This window comes from Sus scrofa, chromosome 6 (genome assembly GCF_000003025.6).
Source record: "Sus scrofa isolate TJ Tabasco breed Duroc chromosome 6, Sscrofa11.1, whole genome shotgun sequence".
Taxonomy (NCBI): Eukaryota; Metazoa; Chordata; class Mammalia; order Artiodactyla; family Suidae; genus Sus; species Sus scrofa.
Window position 1 is genome coordinate 31,903,188 of NC_010448.4, and position 18,654 is coordinate 31,921,841.

The 18,654-nt window shown below is 36.3% G+C and overlaps 1 protein-coding gene across 1 annotated transcript in view; it reads right to left on the reverse strand.

The window, feature by feature from the left end:
* CHD9 (chromodomain helicase DNA binding protein 9) overlaps positions 1-18,654 on the reverse strand; it is a 242,106-nt gene that overhangs the window by 73,318 nt on the left and 150,134 nt on the right. The window contains 7 exon segments of the mRNA XM_021094174.1: positions 4,526-4,663; positions 4,887-4,973; positions 7,486-7,603; positions 8,574-8,629; positions 8,713-8,781; positions 10,121-10,267; positions 14,039-14,150. Coding sequence (XP_020949833.1) covers positions 4,526-4,663; positions 4,887-4,973; positions 7,486-7,603; positions 8,574-8,629; positions 8,713-8,781; positions 10,121-10,267; positions 14,039-14,150 — 727 coding nt within the window.

Sequence of the window (18,654 nt, forward strand, 5' to 3'; positions counted from 1 at the left end):
TTTTAAAACCAAATAAGTTCTACACAACTTCCAGAAAACTGAAGAGGAAGGCATATATCCCAACTCATTCTATGAAATCCTGATTCCAAAATCAGACAAAGACATTACAAGAAAACTACACACCAATATTCCTCATCAACAGAGATGAAAAACTCATAACAAAATTTTAGAAAATGAAATCCAACAATATATAAAAAGGGTAATAAAGCATGACCAAATGAAGTTTTTCCCCAAGTATGGAAATTAGATTAAATATGAAAATTAATCAATTTGATCAAAAGACTAAAAAACAAAAATACGATAATTTAAATAGATACAGAAAAAGGATTTGAAAAATTCAAGATCTATTCCTAATAAACACTCTTATTAAATTTTGAATAGAGGGAAGCTTTCTTAACTTGATGATAAGGTGCATCTATCAAAAAGTCAAAGCTAACATATTTTATGGTTAAAAACAGAATTCTTCCTCCCTAAGATTGGAAAAAGACAAGGATGTCTACTGTCATCACTTCTATTCAGCATGTACTGCAGGTTCTAACAGAAGCAAGCAAGAAAGAGAAATAAAAGTCATAAAAATTGGAAAGGAAGAAGGAAAACTTTCCTAACTCATAGAAGTCATGATTTGTCTACATGGAAAATCCTATGGAATATAGAAAAAAGAAAAACTAAGAAATGATTTTATCAATGCTGCATGATAGAAGATCAATATACAGAAAATTGTATTCTATCTTGTAGAAACAATTAAAAACAAAATTTAGAAATACTATCTTATAATAGCATCCAAATATGAGATATTTTGAGTTCCCATTGTGGCTCAGTAGTATTGAGCCTGTCTAGTATTCATGAGGATTTGGGTTTGATCCCTGACTCTGCTCAGTGGGTAAAGGATCCAGCACTGTCATGAGCTGCAGTGTAGGTCGCAGATGCAACTTGGATCTGGCATTGCTGTGGCTGTGGTGTAGGCCGGCAGCTACAGCTCTGATTTGACCCTTAGCCTGGGAACTTGGGAACTTCCATATGCCTTGGGTACAGACCTAAAAAACACAAAAGGAAAAAAAAAAAAAAACAAAAAAAACCCATAATATTTCTGTAATTACTACTTATAATAATCCACATTAAATAATATTCTCCATGATTTTCTTTTCAGCAATCCAATCACTATTAACACTTCCTTAGTTTAGGCCATTAAGCCCAGAAGATACTTCATTTCCAGAATCTCTAAAAAAACAAAAAACACTTATCTCCTACACTATTTTTTTTTTTTTTTTTTCTATTTCTTTGGGCCGCTCCCGCGGCATATGGAGGTTCCCAGGCTAGGGGTTGAATCGGAGCTGTAGCCACTGGCCTATGCCAGAGCCACAGCAACGCAGGATCCGAGCCGCGTCTGCAACCTACACCACAGCTCACGGCAACGCCGGATCGTTAACCCACTGAGCAAGGCCAGGGATCGAACCCGCAACCTCATGGTTTCTAGTCGGATTCGTTAACCACTGCGCCACGACGGGAACTCCTCCTACACTATTTGTCTTTGATAAGCTAGCATTGTTGTCAAATTGATTTTACATTAACTGAGGGGGTTAATTCTATTGGCTGAACCCCTTTACTAAGGACTACATTATATATCTAGGGCAGTGGCTCTTCCCAGTCATGTGCATCAAAATAGCCTTTTTAAAAACCCATAAGCCTGGGAGTTCCCATCATGGTGCAGCAGAAACAAATCTGACTAGTATCCATGAGGATGTGGGTTCAATCCCTGGTCTGCTTCAGTGGGTGGGGTCTGGTATTGTGGTGAACTGTGGTGTAGGTCACAGATGCAGCTCGGATCCTGTGTTGCTGTGGCTGCAGTGTACGCTGGCAGCTCCAGCTCTGAACTGACCCTTACCCTGGGAACTTCCATATGCCACAGGTTCGGCCATAGAAAGCAAAAAAAAAAAAAAAAAAAAAAAAAAAAATTTAATTAAATTAAAAAAACAAAAACAAAAACACATAAGCCTGGGATCCACTCTCAGATATTCTGGTTCTGGAGCCAGGCATAGAGATCAGGCATCTCTAATTTTTGAAAAGTTCCTAAAGCGACTGAGTGATTCTCAGTCAAGCATCTCTGACTGAGAAACACTGATCTAAAGCAAAAGCTTACTTAATGAGTGAGGCTAAAGATTAGGTTACCACTGAAGCATGGTCCCCACCCTCAAACGAAAATCTTTCCTTTTCATGATATTCCTTGGACTCCTCCTCCCTAAATTAGTGAATTGACATTTTTGTTTCCTGGTTCAAGGAAAGGCACTCTGAAGTCAAAAGGAATGGAGGTGAGCTGCTATTCTCTTGGTAATAGGCTAAGGGTATTGCTGGGAGATAAATTAAAGAGACCAGAAAATAAAAAGACAACCAGAAAAAAAATTGATGATAAAAACAATACTGAGCAGGGCCCTGTGGGACTCCTGAGCACAAAAGCCTTTCTGTGTTCCCCATTTCTTATTTTTAGGAAATGGGCCTCTTTCAGCCTCCATGATCTTCCCTGAGTTTCAAGGGGCAGGTTCAGACAGCTGCTGATTAGGGAAGGAAGGGGATGCAGAGACCAGGGAGGAACAGTCAAGCAACAACCGTACAGCCTCACAGCCTCGGGGTGGGATCCTGGTTCCCTCTCAAGGGTTACACATAATAATATAAGCATCTTACATAACTAGGAGAAAAGTTATATTCCTTAGACTTCTTTTAGATACGAAATTTAAAATGAACAGCTTGGAGCCCTTCCTTGTGCTTCTCCCTTGTTAGATTGCACCCTAAACACACAATCACCCGAAAGCTAAATATTAGGCACCAGAGCACAATTGCCTGTGGGTTAAAGATTATTAGCATATGATGTTTTTCAGGAGCTTTCCTAGTTTGTTCTCATCTCTAATCAATATGCCCCTTTCATAAGTACTGTTATTCTAGGCAATAACCCAGAAGACCATCACCAGGATCACGCCTTGATCTCCTGACGCCAGGTTCAACGACTAAGATTCTCCCAAAGAAAGAAAAGTGCATGTCTGCCGCAAACCTGATTCTTATCTGAAGCACTATTTTTGCTCTTTTAGACTATATAACTCCCTGCAATTCTTCCCAAAGGAAGGGCACAGTCTTTAAGGTATCAGCTTGTTGTGGTCTCCTTTGTCTGGCAAAGCAATAAAAGGTATTTTTTTTATTCTCCTCCACCCAAAACTCTGTCTCCAAGTCTCTATTCAGCACCAGTACAGAGGCTGAGTTTCACTAACAGTATGATCTCTTCCGTGCAACAATGAACTAATTTCGTTTTCTTACATCACATCTCCACATTTTTAATGGCAGCCCTCCTTACACTGGTGCTAATTGAAAAGGGATATCTGTTACTGACTTTTCATGTATGAACTCCCTCTTCAGCGAAGTAAGAAATTTCTATGACCAAATTATATTTGAAAGAAAACTGGCCAAAATATTTAACAAAACTTGATGTGAATTTCTTTTGGTTGGCTCCAAAATTTGATTCACAAGACAATTCTGTGCTTTAAAGAAATGCAAGTAAAAATTAACATAACTGTTAAAATGTAATATCTTGCCATAACCTAGAAATCTAGTCTTCTTACTAGAAAAATCAGTAACTGACTCAAGGGTTTTGTTTATTTTTTTTTTCCTATGTAGGGAAGCGACAGATATATGAATAAGAAATCAGTGTACTTAGTTTATGTATGCCTTTAACAGTATTCTATATAAAAAAGGCTTTTCTAAAATTAAATAGGAGTTCACATCGTGGCTCAATGGTAAAAATTTGACTAGTATCCATGAGGATGCAGGCTGGATCCCTGATCTTGCTCAGTGGGTTAAGGATCCAGTGCTGCTGTGAGCTGTGGTGTAGGTCGCAGACATGGCCTGGATCCCGTGTTGCTGTGGCTGTGGTGTAGGCCAGCAGCTATAGCTTCAATTCAACCCCTAGCCTGGGAACTCCCATATGCCTCAGGGGTGGCCCTAAAAAAAAAATAATAATAAAATAAATAAATAAAAATAAATAGAAGAATATTTAGTTATGAAGAAACACCTGGTTTACAGAATACAAGGGAAAAGTGGGTATAAGGATTCTTCTTTGATAGAGAATTAATAACTGTTTAGAACTGAAACACATTCTTGACATTTTTATAAATGACAGGAGAGAAAAAGCAGTGGGAAACTACTTGAGTTAGAAGTATTTGCAACTTTTCTGAAGGGAAATTTTGAAGGAAATACTTACTGAAATTTTAAATGCACATATGTTCTGACCAAATAATTATAGTTCTGATTTATCTTACAGAAACTTGTAGAAGGACTCAATGTTCAATGTAGCATTGTTTATAATAGCAAGAAACTGGAGTTTCCACTAATGGAGGAATAATTACATTAACACTCACATGATACTATGTAGTAATTTTAAAAATACAGTATTAATTGCATACGAAAGAATAAAAAGTCAAAAATTACGTTAAACCTGTGGAATAAGGAAGTGTTAAGATTTTATGATGCGAAGACATGTTCTTACCAAATGTCTTGTGTCAGGCCGCAAAGCTTGCAATTGTTCAAACTCTTCTATTTTTGCAAGATCTACATCTTCTTTTAGTTCCCAAGTACTATCTTCATATGGTAATGAGCACCACTTTACTAAGTAGTAAATAACAGGCTGTAAAAAATTTTTTTCATTTTACCACTTTGTAAAAGAACAGTAAGAAAGAGTTTCCATTGAGAATCCCCAGAAATAGTTTAAATATATTAACCTACAACAATAAAAACTTATGAAACTTTTTTTTAATGTTTTTAGGCCATTAGCTTTAAAAAAGTATTATTTTATTTGGAAGGTTTGAGGGTTTTTTTGAGTTACTTAAGTATTTCTACCAAATATTTACCTCACCAGTATCTTTGTCTTCACAAAAAGAGACTTCTAACACTCTGTCTACTTCAACGTAGTCAGGGTTAAACGGTTCTTCTTCCATCTAAAATTAAAAAGTCACTTAATTGATATTTGACAAAGAAGTGGAAAGATGAAAGTGAAATTAAGATAAACTTCCTAGCTATTTACTACAGAACAAAAACATAAGCCTAATTTTAATTAATTTTCCAAGAAATGGAGTACTTCCATTTTAATCTCCAAAAGGTATGTAGGATATTTGTGTATATTATGAATCACCAAATTATATATAATAAAATTAACTAAGAAATACCAAAACCATACGGTACTCTAGACAAGTAAGTTACTCTAGAAGGTAGCTCTTGGATTTCCCATCATGGCTCAGCAGAAACGAATCTGACTAGTATCCAAGAGGATGCAAGTTCAATCCCTGGTCTCGCTCAGTGGGTTAAGGATCTGGGGTTGCCATGAGCTGTAGTGCAGGTTGGAAACGTGGCTTGGATGCTGTGTTACTGTGGCTGTGGCGTAGGCTGGCAGCTACAGCTGCCATTTGACCCAAGTCTAGGAAACTCCATATACCACAGATGTGGCCCTAAAAGAAAAAAAAACAAAGACCTGTTCCTTAAAAATTTCCTAAAGGGAGCCTCTGTACCTTTCTTTCACTACCATCCTCAGGTCACCAAACCTATAGGCTCCTCTCTCACTTGTATGGAACACACTTTATCTGCTGATGGTTCTTGTGCTTAAGACCTACTTACTTAACTAAATGCAAACTCTCAGAGCTACCTCAGGCTCTACTGGACTCATTTACCCTTCAACCTATACGTCTTCCTACAGTTTCTAATTGGATTAATGGTAACGGCAGCACCTCCATGCCCTACTCCCAGTTACACAAGTCAGAAATGGAGAAGTCATCTTAGATTCCTCTTTTTGTATCCCCCATAGCTCTTAAGTCATCAATTCATACAGATTCTATTTTTATCTGTAACAAACTGGTTCCTCCCTCCTGATTCTCACTGCTTCATCACTTCTTTTTGGACCTTTACAAATACCTTCCTAACCAGTCACTGACTCTATTCAAGTCCACATTACTTTTTGTAGAGTTAACAGGCTCATACCTTTTCCTCCAGCCTCATCTCCTATTGCTTGACAGAGCTGTACCCTGGATTTCATGCTCCAGAAGTACAAAAACAAATGCTTTTCAAACTCCATGTTCTGTCACACCTTCATGTTTGTTTTTTAATTTTTAATTTTTTAAATTTTTTGGCCATGGCATACAGCAGCTTGAAGTGGAATCTCAGTTCCTAGACCAGGGATCAAACCTGGGCTGCAGTGGCGCAAGTGCTGAATCCTAATCACTAAGACCACCAAGAAATTCCCCTATGCCTTCATGTTTTTATACTTATTTTTCTCTCTTCTGAATAGGTTGCTTCTTGTCTGTCTTCTTCTCTTCTGTCTGCTTCCAAAAGCCCATCTCAGCTCTCTGATGCCTCTCTCCTCTGTTTAATCTCCAAATGTTGTAGTACTCCATGTCTCTGCCTTTAGTTCTCCTCACTATCTCAAACCTTTCCTGAGCTATATTACCATCTCCACATACAGGACACACTTGGTAACAAAGAGCACTGCCAACACTGGACTAGTAATAAGGTACTCTTAAGAAAATCTGCACAGTTCCAATTTATGTTGTTCCTGAGTCGTAAGAGAAAAATTAATCTTCATGAAAAATTAAAAGATTATTAGTTAAGTACTTCTAAAATCTTCAGCTCATTAGAAACTTTTACATCAGAGTGAAGAAATGAAAAATTTTTGCGGACCTCCCAGCATCCATAAACTACTAGGTCATTACAATTGTCAAAGTTTTGAAAGAAATAATAGTAGCTTCATGGTGGAAAATAAATCTGCCTGATACCCATAACCTAGAGATTAAAGTTAATACCACCAATAATGGGACAAATAGGTATTATGTACATCCTGATATGATTCACTGAGAAAGATACCACAGCATTTCTGAGGTGTTCTTTTAAAAAAATGCATACCGTGAAACTGAAGAAACATCAGATTTAACCACACATTGAGGGACATGCTACAAAAATAAACCACCTAAACTCTTTGAAAAATGTCCAAGGAATGAAAAAAAAGAAATGTTGATTAAAGGAGACAGGACAACTAAATGCATTATGTGCTACAGGATTGGATTCTGGACCAGAATAACTTCATGCAGGTGTGTGTGTGCACGTTATCTTTCTCAGTGAATCGTATCAGGATGAACATAATACATACATTACTATTTCCGTTACTTGAATAACTTTGCTCATAAAACATTTTAAGATATTAACACACTCAAATTCAACTCTAAAAAGTACTGAAACACATGCTAATTTAAAAATACAAGAGTCATCTACCATTCTGCACTACTAGTATTACTGCTTTAGCTATTTTCCAAGCTAAATTGGGGGGAAGAAAAAACATACAGACAGACTTTGTATACAATTCTCAAAAGTAGAAGCCTAAGAATTAAAATGAATACTTAAATTTTTGATACATAATACTACATGTGTTCAGAGTTCAACACATAACAGTCTTTTTTTCTTTCTTACATCTGCAAAAAAATGTGCTCTTTGTGCTTGTCTCAATTTGAATCGTTTGATTTTCTGCTGGATCCTTTTATCTTTCAGAAGCTGCTGCTCTGTTGCCCACTCACAGTGAAGATAGGAGCTACAATTTTTATAAAAGCATATTATTAAGATGATATACAAAACAAAGTTTTAGATTTTTAATCAGAGCATCTAAAACAAAATATTATCTTCAATTTTACAAATAGGTAGTTCATCATTTCATTTAATGTCAAGACACTTCAGATAATCTCTAAAATAAAGCTATTGTGATCACTATACACTAAGAAGATTGTAGTGGAAAGGTCTGCAATTTGCCATACAGAAAAATGGTAAACTGAATCACAAGAGGAACAAGATGTGACTTAGCATTTATTTCTTCATTGTAATAGTTTTTTCATGATGAGAAAGCTAACCTGTTCTGAAACCAATGTAATTTTATTTAAAACACTTTCACCTAAGTGTAAGAAAAATTGAATAAAATCCAAAAAGTTCAACAATATAAATACAACAAATGTGTATCTTTGTAAAAGCATAATTTATAAATATTCCTGCATTTTAATGTTAATAATTAATGTTTCCTGGGGGGAAAACATTCAAGTTAAACATGCAAGATTTTCAAACCGTCTTTGTTTTTTAATGACTTTAAAGTTCATGAAATAATAAATAATAAAAAAGGAGTTCCCATCACTGTGGCTCAACAGAAACGAATCTGACTAGGAACCATGAGGTTGCAGGTTCGCTCCCTGGCCTTGCTCAGTGGGTTAGGGATCTGGCATTGCCGTGATTCATGGTGTAGGTTGCAGACACGTCTCGGATCTGGCGTTGCTGTGGCTGTGGCATAGGCCGGCAGCTCTACCTCCAATTAGACCCCCAGCCTGGGAACCTCCATATGCCACAGGTGTGGCCCTAAAAAAAAATAAAATAAAATAAAATAAATAAAATGAAATAAAAATAAATAAATAATATTTTAAAATGCAGATAAAATAAAAACCATAATGTAACTTAATATGTTTAAACAGATTAATGAATATTTAAATTATATCTATTATTTTTCTAACTCAAATACTTACTAATTCTTGTATTTTACAAAAAATTCTTCTGTATCAATCATCACTCCAGGCGATACCTAAGAAAATGAGTTCAATAATTATGACTTTTATAATCAGGACACTGCAGATAAGGTATCAGGTGTAATGTATCATTACTTACTTCCTTTTTTATAATTCTAGAAGATAGTATTTTGTCCACAATTGCAGCATCTTCCTCACTTGGATTCTCCTATGTGAAGGAGGAAAAAAATATGACAACACATTCTGAAAACTCTTTTAGTTGCCACTATGTTTATGAATACACGAAAATTTAACATTTATTTAAACCCATGTGCCAGGGACCAGGTTAAATGTTAGGAACACAAAAATGAAAAGAAAAAAAAAAACAAACTATTGTTACTGTCCTTGTCATCACTGGCAGCATCAACATAGTAAATACATTGTGCTTTTTAATTTGTCAGGCATTATTCTAAACACTTTACATATATATTAACTAATTTAATCCTTGCAGCTACACTGTAAAGGAGGTACTAATATCATTTCCATTTTGCAGATCAGTAAGTTCAGGCATACAGGAGTATTTGTTCAAAGTGTCGGATCACTCAGCTAGGAGGTGAGTGGCTGGTTTACAATCCAGATATGGAAGACTAACAGAATTGTACAAAGGGGAAAATACATATGCAAAGACACAAATGTGTCAAAACATGCCACTTAGGCAACTATGTTCATGAAACTAGAGGATTGAGGGTTTGGAGAGAAGTGGAAGGACATAAGACCAGAAAATACAAAGTACTAAAAAGATATCCTTGTTTTCTAAGACTCAGGACACCACAGCAGGAGTTTTCATTAGAAAAAAGTGATTAGGCTACTAATTTAGAAATAAGATAGATTTTGGATGGGTTTCAGGAACATATCTATCTAGGAGGTAAAAATGTGGTAAAAAATTGAATGAAGAAGCAAAGACTTAAAAAAAAAAAGGAAACAAGTTGTTTTCTGGTAGCACAGTGGGTTAAGGATCCAGCATTGTCAATGATGTGGTTTGGGTTCATTCGCTGGCCTAGGGAACTCCCTCATGCCACAGGCATGGCCAAAAAGAAAAAAAAAAAAAAAAAGAGGAGCGAGAGAACAAATCTGAATAACTAATGGTTTCTGATTTGAATAACTAATGGTTCTATTAACTATAATATGGAATCTAGGAAAAAAGTTGGAGCAGGTCTTAGAGGAAAGGAAGATGAAAATATTTTAAAGAACTGACATTGGTTGAAAACATTTTATGAATGGTTTAAAATCTGTCTTATGGAGTTTCCCTTGTGGCTCAGTGGTAACAAACTTGACTAGTATCCATAAAGTTGTGGGTTTGATCCCAGGCCTTACCCGGTGGGTGAAGGATCTGGTGGTGTTGTGAGCTGTGGTGTAGTCGCAAACGTGGCTTACATTTGGCCTCGCCATGGCTATGGCTGTGGTGTAGGTCGGCAGCTACAGCTCTGATTTGACCTTTAGTCTGGGAATTTCCATGTGTCGTGGCTGCCACCCTAAAAAGACAAAAAATAAAATAAAATCTGTCTTACCACAAATAATTGCAAAGGCTGTTCACCAGGTAAAGGAGCTGAATTCTTTTTGATTTTCATAGAGCCTTTAACATCTTCTTCTGATTGTTTCCCTTCTGTATCTTCTGCATATTTTTTTCGTTTAATTTGTCGATTTGATCTTCTTTTCTGTAATGAACCATAAGGATCATATTTATATGATTTAAAGGAAAAATAAATACTTAAAGTGTGACAATTCTGTAACTTTTCAGAAGTGTATTCAATAGACATCTTTTCTCATTCTTCCTTTTAACTAAAGGACTACAAATTTACCCTTTGCCAAAGGTTTACAAACTTTAGTTGTTACTTCCTAAAGTTTCAAATAACAATTATTAATAATACCTTTACTACTTTTCCTGAGAAACTACTAAGAATAAAAAGATTTCTTTTTATTTAACTATTTCATAGCTTGGGAAACACATTTTAAATTATTAATACTTTAATAGTTTTTGCCCCAAACCTAAAAAGTACATTGGATGAATATTGGTAAATAATTATTCAGGGATGTAAAACTCAAAGCACAAATTAAAAAATACTTGACATAAAATGAACTTGTGTTGAAAAACAGAAAAAAAATCCAAAGTAATATAAAATGTTTCAAGGGAGATACACAAAATAACAAGGTCCTAAATCTACCAAATAATTAAATGTGAATGGAGGAGGAAGCATGTTTTACTACCTTCCCTTAAAAATAAAGACCACCACTATCATAAAACAAGTGAGCTTTTAAAAAAGGATTATGTGTAGTAACATAATTTTAAAATAATCTAAGTAATGTAAAATCAGGTATCAAATGTACATGGCTTTACTTACCTCCCTAAACATCTAATATTTGATGTTCCCACTATAAAAACGAATCTCATAATGGCTTGAAAATCCCCAAGGACGTCTATTTGCTTTTGCTCACCTTCCTAAAATCTCATGTACAGAGGCATCTCAGCCAACTGTTGCTCTACTGCTCCACATTCTTCTTCCTTTTACTATTCTTCTGTGTATTAAGAAACTCCCATGACATTCCCACAATATGCAACCAACAGAATAACCCAAGTGTTCTCCTTTTGGTTTCTGCCAATGTCTTCAATTTGGTAGGTCTTTTGGACTTTCATAGCCATGACAAAAATAGTGAATAGTGTCGCAGTGTGGGGACAAACTGCTACTTGTATCCAGGAAGGCAGCAGTGACCTTTAGTCTGTCTCTTTCTCTTTCTCTTTAGAGTGGTGAAATATTGAAAGAAAGGCACTATTGTGGTGACATGGCTCAGCAAAAAAAGTAGTGTTAAACTCCATGCCTCATTTAGGATGGGTCACCGTCTCTTAGCCATGAAGACATTTACATTTTCAAAACTCAAGGTAACACTTTTGTCATTATGGGAAACAGGAAAGTGGCATATAAACACTATTAAAAAGGAGTTCCAGAAATCCAAATTTTCCACGTTCTGTTCTAGACAAGATATAAAATATTTATTATTCCCTGGGAGGGAATATTCAATGCATCTCTAATACTTGGCTAAAGGAATGTTTGGAGTTAAAGGCATTATATAGCTCTTAATTCTCAAGAAAACTTTAAAATTAATAACCATTCATGACATTTATTATTCTAACAATAACAACGTATTACCAATGTTATGTCTCACTAGGCACAAATCTCCTAGATAATGAAATGTAGGAATAATTCAGTACACTTTTAAAAGATTTTGTAGGTTTTTCAGCACTGAAATTTCCTTTTGGTGACTCAGGCATCTACTGGCACTTGGCAATGCCTCACTTACTCCTTGGTAAGTAGTGAATGAATGGCCTGAAAGAATCCTTTCAACTCACAAAAATGCATATGCAGGTAATTCTTTACAAGATAGAATGAGAAGCCACTTACAGTAAGTGCTCCTTCATCCTATGAAGACTTTATCAGGCTCTGAGTAATTTAAAAAACTCCATGAGTTAGCTGATTATAGCTGATTTCATCAGATTGTATTCCACTAGAGCATATATACTTACATAGTAGGCAAAGCTAAGTAAGGTGCCACTCTCACCAATTATCTTTCTCTGTCATACAACAGTTCTAGCACTTTAAAAAATACAAAAACAATTTCGAAGGTCCATGTTTTAAAATAATGTGATTCTTTTCAGGCTTTCTTTCTCCCTGTTTTTCAAAGCACAACTTAAAATAGTGACAAATACTTTCTTCAAATTTCTTTTTTCTAGCTTTTTTCTTATGTCTTAAAGGCTTTAACTGATCAGTCAGCAGCACTTTACATAAGAGGTCAGAAACATGCTTTTAAACGACTAAATACTTCATTATGATAACATATCACTTGTTTCCTATAATACTCAAAAACTGCAGGGGGTTTAAGAAAATGACAAGTCTCTAAATATAGTTAGACTACTGAAGTATTCTCTAGTAGGTAAAAAACTAAATATCACAATCACATTTTTAGATTTCCACCTGACTCTAAACCGTAAATTACTTTCATCTTTTTTTTTTTTTTTTTTTTTTTTTAGGGCCACACCAGTGGCACATGGAAGTTCCCAGGCTAGGGATTGAACTGGAGCTGCAGCTGCTGGCCTACACCACAGCCACAGCAATGCAGGATCCGAGCTACGACTGTGACCTATACCACAGGTCACAGCAACACTGGATCCTTAACCCACTGAGTGAGGCCAGGGATTGAACCCATGTCCTTGTGGATACTAGTCCAGTTCTATACCACCGAGCCATGACAGGAGCTCCCCTTAAGTTACTTTTCGAGCCTTCAAATTTGACAACTCATTTCGGTTGAAAGTTACTTTTATATATTTATATAATAATATATTTTAAAATGAGTCAATAATAGAGATTTACAATTGTTTACTAGAAAATATTTCTTTCCTTCCCCATTAAATTTTTTTGTGTTAAAGCAGCACATCTGTCAAAGCAACCTAATTAAGTACAGTCAAAAGTACAGAAGAAATGTGCATGTTAACCTATTCTATCATTTCACTGCTAGGTAGTTACATAATGGAAAAATGGCCAGCACTATTTGAGTAAAAATTTAAATTTTCTCATATTGAATAAATTAATTGTAAGTCTGCCTAAGTTAAAGATAACATATGAAGAAAAAGCCAGGCCATATAATATTAGGAGCTTCAGTCACTGCCCTTACCTCAACTCTTGCAGCAGCCCAGGAGCCTTGAGCCACTACTCTCCCATTGGATAAGAAGCTGCATAAGGAAGAAGAAAGGCCATTCAGGGGCTTTCTGGCCCCATAATGCAACAAATGCCACCACCCCTATGGCCTAGAGTCGTACTTTAATTATTAGAGAGCAGAGGGTGGCCTGAATTACTATGACCTTCACTATATATATATATTTTTTTTTTAACTTCGCAAGGTTATTTTGAATATCCACCTATTCAAAAAAAAAAAAAAAAAGGCAAAATGCACAGTATTTTTGTCTGCATTAGGGGATTTTTAATAAATTGTTTATCTAGTCTTCAATAGAAGCGGAACAAAGGAATTATCTATGAATGATTCAACCCATTTACTTTATTATTCGTACGTGACATTAAAAGTTAACATCTCCATCAAGTTAATTCACAAGTACTCTATAAGTAAAGGATAATATCACCAGATACTTCTCCGAGTCAAAAGCCATTAGGGACTTTGGATTGTTACTTAAACTCTCTGGGCTTCAGTTTCATCATCTGAAAACTGAGGGGTTTGGAGAGGATGTGTATGTCTCCTCCCAGGTCTAACATTTTACAGTAATATTATTAGGACCATATTGTAATAACGCTGTCATATAAGTTCTACCATACAATAAAATATTTTTACCACTAAACTATAGTTTAAATATCCATAAAGCAATATTATGCTATCTAAATAATTCTGTCAGTGCTCAATTTCTCAGAAAAACTTTTAACACTCACTTGAGAGTCTTCCTCTTTGAATGTATGCTGTGGCATCTGTTCCGCATCAGATATTTCATCTGAAGACTCATTCTTTCTTTTTTGTTTCTTACCCAATGTAATAATGAGTTTGCTGTTTCAAGAGGAAAAGAATAAACAGTAAGATCTCTTGTGTTTTCCCCATGTTTGCTCAAACTGAGATTGCCATGATAAACTTTCTTCCATTTTATATATCACTTGAATCTCCAACCAAAGATGATATTTATCATGAAATCCATAATGACATTTTCAAATAAAAAACTCTTTATTCCTACGGAACAAGTATAAATCAATACTACAGTTAACATATTTCTAAGCACAGAAAGGCAGTCAAGTTCTATCTTTTGTTTCTTAGGCTCAGGATTACTTTTCATGAGAAAAATGTCAGGTAATATAGCTAACAATTAAAGGGGTTTTTTGTCTTTTTAGGGCCAAACCTGTGGCATATGGTGGTTTCCTGGTTAGGGGTGGGACTGGAGCTACAGCTGCCAGCCTACACTACAGCCATGGCAACGCCAGATCCAAGCCACGTCTGCAACCTACACCACAGCTCATGGCAACATCAGATCCTTAACCCACGGAGCGAGGTCAGGGATCGAACCTACGTCCTCATGGATGCTAGTCAGATTCGTTTCTGTTGAGCCACGATGGGAACTCCAAGTCTCGAAGTCTCTACATCTCTCTACCCTAGAGTAAATTTTCCCTTAAAAACTTTAACAATTAATTATTCTTTATTTCACTTAGGTTAAAGTTTTTTTGGCTGTACTTGATGTTCCTAAAGAGTAAGAACTTCCTTTTTTTAATATATTTCTACAGTATTTATGTTAAAACACGGTAAATAAGAGTTCCTACTGTGGTGAAACGGGATTGGCAGTGTTTCCAGAGCACTGGGACAAAGGTTTGATCCCCGGCCCGGCACAGTGAGTTAGGCATCTGGCACTGCCACAGCTGTGATGTACATTGAAACTGCAGCTTGGCTCTGGTCCCTGGCTTGGGATCTCCATATGCTGTGGGGTGGCCAAAAAAGAAGGAATAAAAAAATTAAATGTAAATATCTAAAATTAAAATATGTTAAATGCTTTTTCCTTTTTTTTTTTTTTTTTTTTTTTTTAAGCTGCGACCATGGCATGCAGAAGTTCCCAGGCCCAGGATTGAAACTCACCACAGAGCAACCTGAGCAACAGCAGTGACAACAGAGTCCTTAATGGCTAGGTCACCAGGGAACTCCATGTTTTTTCCTGATTAAAGACAGAAGCACTGAGCTCCCGCATTTCTTTATCCGGTTCAACAGCTGGGAGGGCATGATCTTCAAGTACTATACTAGTCTCAAACCAAGTTAATTGCTAACCAGTAAAATCTTACTTTAGATATCTGTACTCCAAACATAGGAAACTTCCAAAATACGTTCAGGTGTGACATATCAGAAATATCTCAAAATTTTCTTCAACAATTATTATTTACTAATGTGGGAGAAGTCGGGGGTTAAGAGGATGCACTTTGAAATCATAGTGTCAAAGATTTAAAAACTGATATCACCATTTACCTATGAAACACTGAGCAAATTACTTGATAGTTTCCTTGTCTGGAAAATAGGGATATTACAAGAGCTACTTCTATTGTTGTTGAGAATTAAATGAGATAATATGTTAGCTCTCAGCGATCTTTATCACATAGTAATTTCTCAACTACATCTAACTATGATATGCCAGGCACTTGCGTAAGTTCAAGGATTTGAAGATCAAGTAGACATGGTTCCTAACCTTAACAGTTCATTGTTGAAACATGACCTCAGCTAAAATTCTAAAGGGGAAGTTAGTCTAAGAGGTAATGTGAACACAAAGGAAGAAATACTCATGTTTACTGAAGAGTGGAAGAGGTTTCACAGAGAAGGTAAAGTTTGAGATAGGGAAGTGAACAATGAAAGGGGGTCCAACAGGTAGTGAAAGGAAAAGTAGCGTACATTCCAGGCGGGGGGATACCACAGAAGAATGAGACTCTGCGGTGATAAGAGTGTGTTGGGAATGCACAAAGTACTACAGGAGGAGGAAGCAGAGAGATGGTCCTCTGGATGGGTCAACATCACAGAAGGCCTTTGTATTTCATGCAAGGAGTTAAGGTTTTAATTTAAAGCTAGTTAAAGCTAGCAGGTATTTAAAAAGAAATCTGTCTTGTTTACCACTGACAACAAATGGCACTGAAATGTTTTAGAATGAATGAAAAAAGAATAAAGCAATAGAAAGATGTAAGGTTTTGCTGTTGTTGCTTTTTAGGGCTACGGCATATGAAAGTTCCTAGGCTGGGGTCAAATCATAGCTACAGCTGCAGGCCTATGCTACAGCCACAGCAACTCAGGATCCAAGCTGCGTCTGCAAACTACATCACAGTCCACAGCAATGCTGGATCCCCGACCCACTAAGTGAGGCCAGGGGTCGGACTCCCATCCTCATGGATACAAGTTGGATTCGTTTCCACTGAGCCACGATGGGAACTCCCGATGCAGAATTTTAAACACATATAATGTACAGCATCGTGACTACAGGTAATAATAATGAATCATATATTTGAAAGTTGCTGAGAGAGTGGATCTTAAAATTTTTCATCATAAGAAAAATATATATAACTTTGTAAAGTGACAGAGGTTAAGTAAGCTTATTGTGGTAATAGTTTGACAATATATACACATATCAAATCACTATGTTGTCCACCTTAAACGAATATATTGTGATACGTCAAATACATCTCAATAAAATTGATGGAAAAGAGAATTTTAAAGAGAGCAATGCACCTGGAAGGAAGTGAAATGCAAGTCAGGGAAAACAGTGATAAGATTGGCAGTTCAGCTGAGAGATGAAGAATGAAACTCAGAGCCTTAGTAGTATGGATGAAGAGGGAAGAAAGATACAATTTTTCACTACAAAAGAAGAAACAACAGGATGAGGTATTGATGTGAGGTGAGAAAAAAAAATTCCAAAATGATTTATTCCCAGGCTATCCTTATATTGGTATGATTACCACCTTCAACAGGATAATGGTAATTCTTACTTGGTATCTCACTTGCACTCTTTCACAATAAATGAGAATAAAAACATAGCCTATATTGGAACAAGAAACCAGAAGCGCAAAAGGAAACACTGAAACAACATTAAGGAACCAACCATGATTATAACCTATTCCTTCTCCCTTTTTTCATTGATCACTTCCTTCCTCTTCTGGCCCTTCTTCCTGACTCTGATTTCCCTCCTAAAATAAAAATCTAGCTTGAGGTCGTATTTACTATTAGATATCATGTGATTTTGCTCTTCCTCCTTATCCATGGTTCTCAAAAGTCATCTGTACTGGCTGTGCCTTTCATTCCTCAACCTACTATAATCTGAACTCTTAAACTACTTTTCATACTCACAGCTTCCATTTTATTCAGTGGTTACTGAGTCAGCCTCTGCCAACTTTATATACATTTTCTCACTTGGTGTTGATACAACTCTGAGAAGCAAATACTGTTATTTTAATAAGAAGAGGAAACTGAGGCTTAGAGAAGTTAGATTTCTTGTTTAAAGTCACACCAGGGAGTTTCCGTCGTAGCTCAGCAGAAACAAATCTGACTAGCATCCATAAGGACGCAGGTTCGATCCCTGGCCTCACTCAGTGGGTTAAGGACCCAGCATTACCATGAGCTGTGATGTAGGTTGCAAACTCGGCTGGGATCCTGTGTTGTGCCGACAGCTACAGTTCCGATTCCACCCCTATTCTGGGAACCTCCATATGTCGCAGGTGCAGCCCTAAAAAAATAAAGTCACACCAATAGTAAGAATTGAGATAGAAATTAAACACATCTCACTCTAAAGTGTGAATTCCTAATGTCTAAGGCCATAAATGACCTTTGTAATGCTGAATCCAATGGAAATGTAATTACAGTTTTTATCTACCAACACATAACTAATCACTTTTTCCTTATCTGTACTCTTGAATTCATGACACATTCTTCTGGTTCTACTAAACTTCCTCAGCGCTTCTTCTCTTAGTATGTTGCTTTTCAGAAGAATTCAGTCTTTTCCACCCGTCCCTTAAAACCTTGGTATTTCTCAAAGTTCTGTCTTCAGCTTTCTCCCCTCTCTATATACTATTCCTGGGAATTTAATTTTATCTACTCTTTTTGTTCCTGACCATGCCCATAGCATGTGGAAGTTCACAGGCCAGGAATGGAACCCATACCACAGCAGCAACCTGGGCTGCTGCAGTGACAACACCTATCCTGAACCACTGTGCCACAAGGGAACTCCTAATTTAATCTATTCTTAACTTACCATTTAGAAACTGAAGATTCTCAAATCTCTTATCTCTAGTCTTGACCTTTACTCAAACTTCGGATTCACATAACCAATATAGACACATCCATACGGATATCATATAGACATTAAAACCTCAAAATGCCCCCAAAGGCAATCCTTCACTTTCCCTAAAACTAAGAATACTAACATCAAAGAATAATGTAGATTCAGAAAAGTGCACACCTCAAGAGTGTAGCTCAGTGAATTTTCTCAAACTGAACATAAACAAGTAACAGCTTCTAGATCAAGAAATAAGACATCATCAGTTTCCCA